The sequence below is a fragment of the Eptatretus burgeri genome, unplaced genomic scaffold (genome assembly GCF_056783735.1).
Source record: "Eptatretus burgeri isolate ZD-2024b unplaced genomic scaffold, Ebu_testis_v1 Ebu_testis_scaffold_571, whole genome shotgun sequence".
In the NCBI taxonomy this organism is placed as follows: Eukaryota; Metazoa; Chordata; class Myxini; order Myxiniformes; family Myxinidae; genus Eptatretus; species Eptatretus burgeri.
Window position 1 is genome coordinate 5,001 of NW_028222520.1, and position 6,387 is coordinate 11,387.

The 6,387-nt window shown below is 32.6% G+C and overlaps 1 protein-coding gene across 1 annotated transcript; it reads left to right on the forward strand.

Moving 5' to 3' along the window:
• Window positions 1-58: 58 nt before the first annotated feature.
• LOC147007139 (uncharacterized) lies at window positions 59-922 on the forward strand. The gene is made up of 3 exons (XM_085867541.1): window positions 59-268; window positions 365-577; window positions 674-922. The coding sequence occupies exons 1-3, from the start codon at window positions 155-157 to the stop codon at window positions 920-922; spliced, it is 576 nt and encodes a 191-aa protein (XP_085723667.1). The 5' UTR covers window positions 59-154.
• The last annotated feature ends 5,465 nt before the right edge of the window (window positions 923-6,387 follow it).

Below are 6,387 nucleotides of genomic sequence, written 5' to 3' on the forward strand. Positions count from 1 at the left end.
TCAAACTTTGATTGAAGCATACTCATTTAATAATTAAATAACTTAATTAATACATTATTATTTTCTCTCACAGGAAATTGTATCTGAAATACAAAATGAAAATACTGCTTTTGCTACAACTTGGGGGGAAATTGTTGGCTTGGTTGAAGACCTAATGAGCGACCAAGACCTTGAGTGGGATGACTTTGGGGTTCCTTGGAACTCTCTGACTTGTATGGAACTAAACCTTCAAGTTGATGAACTGGATTCAAACCTCTTATCCATTGAGGTAAGATTTTTATTTTCCTATTTTCAAACTTTGATTGAAGCATACTCATTTAATAATTAAATAACTTAATTAATACATTATTATTTTCTCTCACAGGAAATTGTATCTGAAATACAAAATGAAAATACTGCTTTTGCTACAACTTGGAGCGAAATTGTTGACTTGGTTGAAGACCTTGTGAGCGACCAAGACCTACAGAACGAGCAAGACCTTGAGTGGGATGACTTTGGGGTTCCTTGGAACTCTCTGTCTTGTATGGAACTAAACCTTCAAGTTGATGAACTGGATTCAAACCTCTTATCTGTTGAGGTAAGATTTTTATTTTCCTATTTTCAAACTTTGATTGAAGCATACTCATTTAATAATTAAATAACTTAATTAATACATTATTATTTTCTCTCACAGGAAATTGTGTCTGAAATACGAAATGAAAATACTGCTTTTGCTACAACTTGGGGCGAAATTGTTGGCTTGGTTGAAGACCTTATGAGCGACCAAGACCCACAGAACGAGTTCGTCCTTGATGACCCAACCAAAGAGTTATACCTTGGAGACCAGCAAAATCCTGAAAAAGAGTTTTACAGCAATAGTACTCATTGTGAGTTATCAAGACAATACCCACTGAACAAGTTATACGTTGATGAGCCAGAATAGTTTTACCTTGGAGACTCACAAATTTTGAAAAAATCAGTAAATGAGTTCTGCCTTGATGGTTCAAATAACTACCTTGGAGACTCAGGAAAAGGGTACTGCCAAGATGGTTCTAAATATGGGAACTTCCTTGGAGACTCACAAATTTTGAAAAAATCAGTAAATGAGTTCTGCCTTGATGGTTTAAATAACTACCTTGGAGACTTGGAAAGTTGGGTTTATTTTGAAGACTTGAAATGCTACCACTCTTTGGGATTTAAACCTATCAAGAAAGTTCTTACTCCCTCTTTCTATGTCATCAAACCTGAAAGCCTTAAAAGACAGAATTGGACGAAGAGAAAAAAAAAACGTAAAATATATATATATATATATATATATATATATATATATATATATATATATATATATATATATATATATATATATATATATATATATATATATATATATATATATATATATATATATATATATATGTGGAAATCTCATTTTGAAAAAGACATTGTGTTGGGTGAGGATTGAGTTGGGGTTGAGATTTTGAATGTGAGGGTTGGGGTTGAGATTTTGAATGTGAGGGTTGGGACACACACACACATACACATCAACAAACAAAAGTTAAGCCTTGACTATTCAGTTGAGGATTCTGTGTTTGGGGTTCACAGATCTAAGAACGTCCACCCCTTGACACACATTATATACTGTTATACACCTCGGACTTGGCCCTCGAGTGTCCACAACGGTGTATAGTAGGAGGGAGTGAAGCGCCAACCTATTGCTCCCATTGCACACACACACACACACACAAACAAAAGTTAAACCTTGACTATTCAGTTGAGGGTTCTGTGTTTGGGGTTCACAGATCTAAGAACGTCCCCCTTGACACACATTATATACTGTAATACACCTCGGACTTGTCCCTCCAGTGTCCACAAAGGTGTATTATCTGCTTAGTTTTGTCTTTTGTAATTCCTGTGAATAAAATGAACCTAAAATCTCTTCCCCTTCCAAATCATATATTTTATAAGTCCAAGGAACCGTATCTATTACATCAACAATTTTAAAAAGATCTTTCGTGCATCGTTCAGTAAAACCCTTTTCAAAATGAGATTTCCACCTATATATTCTTACGATATCACCAACTTTGAACTTAGGTTTTCTGACATTAATCTCTTTTTCATATTTTAATTTTGTAAATGTTTCTGATGGTTTCATATTTGTTGACGTGTGAATTGTGTCATTATACTTATCCACAATATCCTGAATAAAAGATGACCATTGTTGTGAACCGAGTTGTGTGAATTTTTTGTATAGTCTCTCTTTTAAGGTACGATTAAAACGTTCAACAACAACTGCCTTCCCTTCATTAAAGGTACTGTATAATGTAATACTGTTATTTTTTCGAAAATTCATAAATGTCTTGTTATAAAACTCTCTACCCTCATCAGTCCACAATTTTTTTAGGTTTTCTCTTACTTTTATTAAATATCTGTTGAAAAGCTAACATAAGAGTATTACCTGTTTTGTTTTTTAAAGGGACAACCCACGCATATCTACTCCTTAAATCAATAACGGTTAAAGCATACTTGTACCCCTTATCATTATTGAGTTCAATCAAATCAGCAGACCAGATATAATCAACTTCCTTGGAATAAACTTTCCTTCTCTGAAACTTTGTGAATATTGGTTTATGTAATTCATCAGCGAATTGCTCTTCAGTCTTAATGGCATCATTAGAGCCTATAAGTTTTTTGAATTTCCAAGTCCAAGTTTCAATTTAGCACTAATCATCTTCTTCACGATGAACCTATCAACTTTTTCTCTCAAGGTTGGATTTTGTATCAGAGACAAATTATACAACATTTCTCTGTCGGCTTCATGCTTTTCTTCCAACGTTGTGGTATTCCCATAATCAATATCGTGTCTCATGCACACTTCATCAACTCTATTGATTGGTTTACTCCAGGATTTAGGATTGTCTGCCTCATCTAATCTTTTATCCAAGTTTGTGCCTGGACCACAGAAAGAATACCCTGTAAGATGTAATTCCCCTGGTATTCCAGTAGTTGTAAATTAACTTCCTGATAAAAACTTTTGTATATCTCCTCCGAGTTTGTGTTTGGAGATAAATTGATTTTTTTTTGAACCACACACCGAACATATACCTTTTTGTATAACCCTGTTATTTTTACTTTTAATATATGAAATATTTTTAGTATTAGTTTTCTTTTTACATTTGAGACAATAACTCATTTATTTATATGAAAAAGTCCTGCAGAGTGCAGAAACCTTTTTAGTTTCCAACATGCACATTTGAATCTTAATTTTTAAAACATAAAGAATCCTTAGAAATGCCTTCACTCTCTCCTCCATTTATTTAAGAAAAAAAAAAATGAAAAACTTGAATTAAAATCCATATCTTGTCGATGCGAATAGTCTTGTCGAAAGTATTGCAAATAGACTTGTTCATTCTTTGTATTCCTCCTCGGTGGGTTGAGTTATTTTCTGTAATACCTCTATTCTTTTTTGAATCTCACTGGTTTCCATACTATAATATTTATTTATTCTCTCTCGTTCCTCCTTCTCTCTCTTCTCCTTTTCCTCCTTCTCTTTCTTCTCCCTCTCCTCCTTCTCCTTTTCCTCCTCTTCCCTCTCTTCTTCAACTCCTTCCTCATCCCTTACTATCCTTGAATCGCTTACACCTCGTAGAATATTATACATATATTCATCAGGATTTCTTGTTATTGCTGTATCCAAAATAATTTTTTTTACAACAGGAAACCAATAAAATTTCTTTTGAATTTCTAAAAGAGCCTTACCTTTTCTTAACCTTATAATTTTTTCATTATTTAACATTCTAATTAAATCTAAAGTTGTCGGTTTATCAACATCAGCATAATGCCAATCTTTTATTGAAAATACCTCATTCTTATGTTGTAGAACATATTTATTAAAATAACGAATACCCTTTTCTTGAAGGTATGCTTGGACACAGAAATGATAATTTTCTTGAAGCCTTCTTGCTGTCATTTATGTATTAGAAATATATGTTAGAATAATATTATGGCACGAAACACCTCCCCATCTTCCCATAGTTAAATCATTTTGTATTTCCTTACTTATTATATATAATCCTGTTTTTTCTGTTTTCATGAGATAAACAAGGGCAAAACCATTATTATATTTACCCTTATTAAATTCTTTTATTTGTTGTTTACTAAACGTGGCTCCACAAAACTCATTCTCGATACCAAGTGCATAATATTCTTCCTTACGAGACTGATTTAATTGTTCCAGGTCTTCGAGGTTAATTTTAAATGACCAATTATACCCTAAATCATTCATATCATACCCCCATTGTTCTATTTTCAGACAAACGATACGCCCTTCTTTATAAAAATTTATTTTAATTCGAACTGTGAATTCTGTATGACCTGGAGATAATATCAACACTTCTGTATCTTTGGAATACACAGCCGTTTTATTTAAGTATATATATATATATTGTGATAAATCGCTTAATCTCACCAAGTCATTCGCGTCAGTCGGGCTTGGATAATTTTTTAATTTATAAGCATTTTTCATGTTAATATTTTTGTTTATATTATATTTATGTCGTTCAGCCTGTGCCTTTGTGTAATAATTTGATAAATCAATATCCAGTTCTTGAGATACACCAAAGATAGAACCATCTTTACCAACATAAGTCATTTATATTAGATTAAAAATAATATCATAAAAATTTTTATTTTTGTTGAGTTGAAATAACACATATAGACATAATTGACCACAACACTTGGAATTTAATTCTTGGACTTGAAATGTTTGATAAACACCATTCTGTAAGAATTTTATAACTTCAACAGGTGGTGGAAGACCAAAACTATCAAAATAATATTTGTCTTGACTATTAAAAATACAAACCCAATGAGAACCGTTCCCATTATTATCTTCTAAGTTCATAATAATATTCTTTGTATGTTTCAGCACATTTGTTAATTCATCTCTCATACAAATAACCACATTATGAATTTTTAATTTCTTACAATATTTGTCAAGTTGTAAATTTGATGTTGTATTCTTTCCAAATTTTTCCAACCACTCATCAATGCTCATTTATTTATTAGAAAGATATAATCCATTACCTCTTTTCGTTAATTTTACACCTGCTTGTGCTATAGAAGAAAGCATATCTCCAACTAACAATCTCGCTTTATCAGGCAGACCTTCAAGTTTTTCAGCAAAATCGACAATTACACCACTTCCACTAATTTGTTTCTCCAACTCTTTGTTATGTCTTTCCAATTATTTTTGAGCCTGGAGTTGAGCCTTCCTTTCGTTGGCAGTTTTCACCGCTGTTGAAATACCACCCGTCAATGCTCTAACCGCACTTAAACCAGCAAATAAAGGAATTAGAAATGGGAGAAATCCTCCACTCGTCTCTCTTATTGAATATTTTTTCAACATTGGTTTTGTCATTTTAATTTTAAGTGAGCCAGTGTCATTCAAGATTTTAACCTGTTCTCTTGTGAGCAAAACATCAATTCTTACTGCTCCTTTTCTCTGAATTGTATTAACGTTAATCGTACAAGGCTTTTGATTTTGAACACAAGATGATAGTTTATGAAGATTGATTTGATTAACATATACCCCAGTTGGTACTTTGCCACTCATTTATTTAACAAAAATTATGTGAGACTAATCATCACACCATTATCTGTATTAATCTGCAATTCTGTTTCTTCCAAAAGCAAACAATATGTATCAACTTCTTCACTCTCTCCTCTTTCAATGTATAGGGAAGTCTCCACTGCATTAGACTTTATAGTTTCCTTTTGAGCGCTCAGGTCAAACGCATAGATTGTATACAAACTTTTAAATGCTGTCATATCCAAAATAGGTTCTTTATTTCCATTACTTTCACACACCTTTTGGTAAGACTTGTATGCTTCAGCAAAATCATTTTTTCCCAATTAATTTCCAATCTATCTCGTGGATAAAATGTTCCATCTAGAGAAACGCGAAGTTGTTTCACCTTAGCATTATCACTCAATGCATTATTCTTATCAGTCGCAGTATCACCATCTGGCTTTTTAAAAATCATCCACAGATATCGTGGCTTTCCTTCCAGAACACCCAAATTCCACGTGTAAGTAGTTTGGTTGAGTTTAACGTGTTGACATCTTCTTTTGAGGTATGATACACTGAGTGGTTTCTTTGAGTTAAGTCTTCGATTCAACATCTCTTCTGTTTTAAGATTAGGAGTATATTCACTGATATACCAACTCATCTCCTCAATTACAAATTTATTCTGTTCACCAAAAGCACTACCAACACCAAAAAGCAATCTATTTTCATTATCATTCCTTTGTAGTTGAAATCTAATTTTAAGACCATACAGAACTTTATCATAATCACAAAATCCAAATATACCTTTAAGAGGAACTGCCACAGTAAAACTATTTTCTGCT

Excerpts from the sequence above, each read along its gene's own strand:
- LOC147007139 (XM_085867541.1), top strand. The coding sequence starts at position 155 with ATGAGCGACCAAGACCTTGAGTGGGATGACTTTGGGGTTCCTTGGAAC. Across the intron at positions 269-364 it reads CAAACCTCTTATCCATTGAG|GAAATTGTATCTGAAATACA; the intron begins GTAAGATTTTTA and ends TTTCTCTCACAG. Across the intron at positions 578-673 it reads CAAACCTCTTATCTGTTGAG|GAAATTGTGTCTGAAATACG; the intron begins GTAAGATTTTTA and ends TTTCTCTCACAG.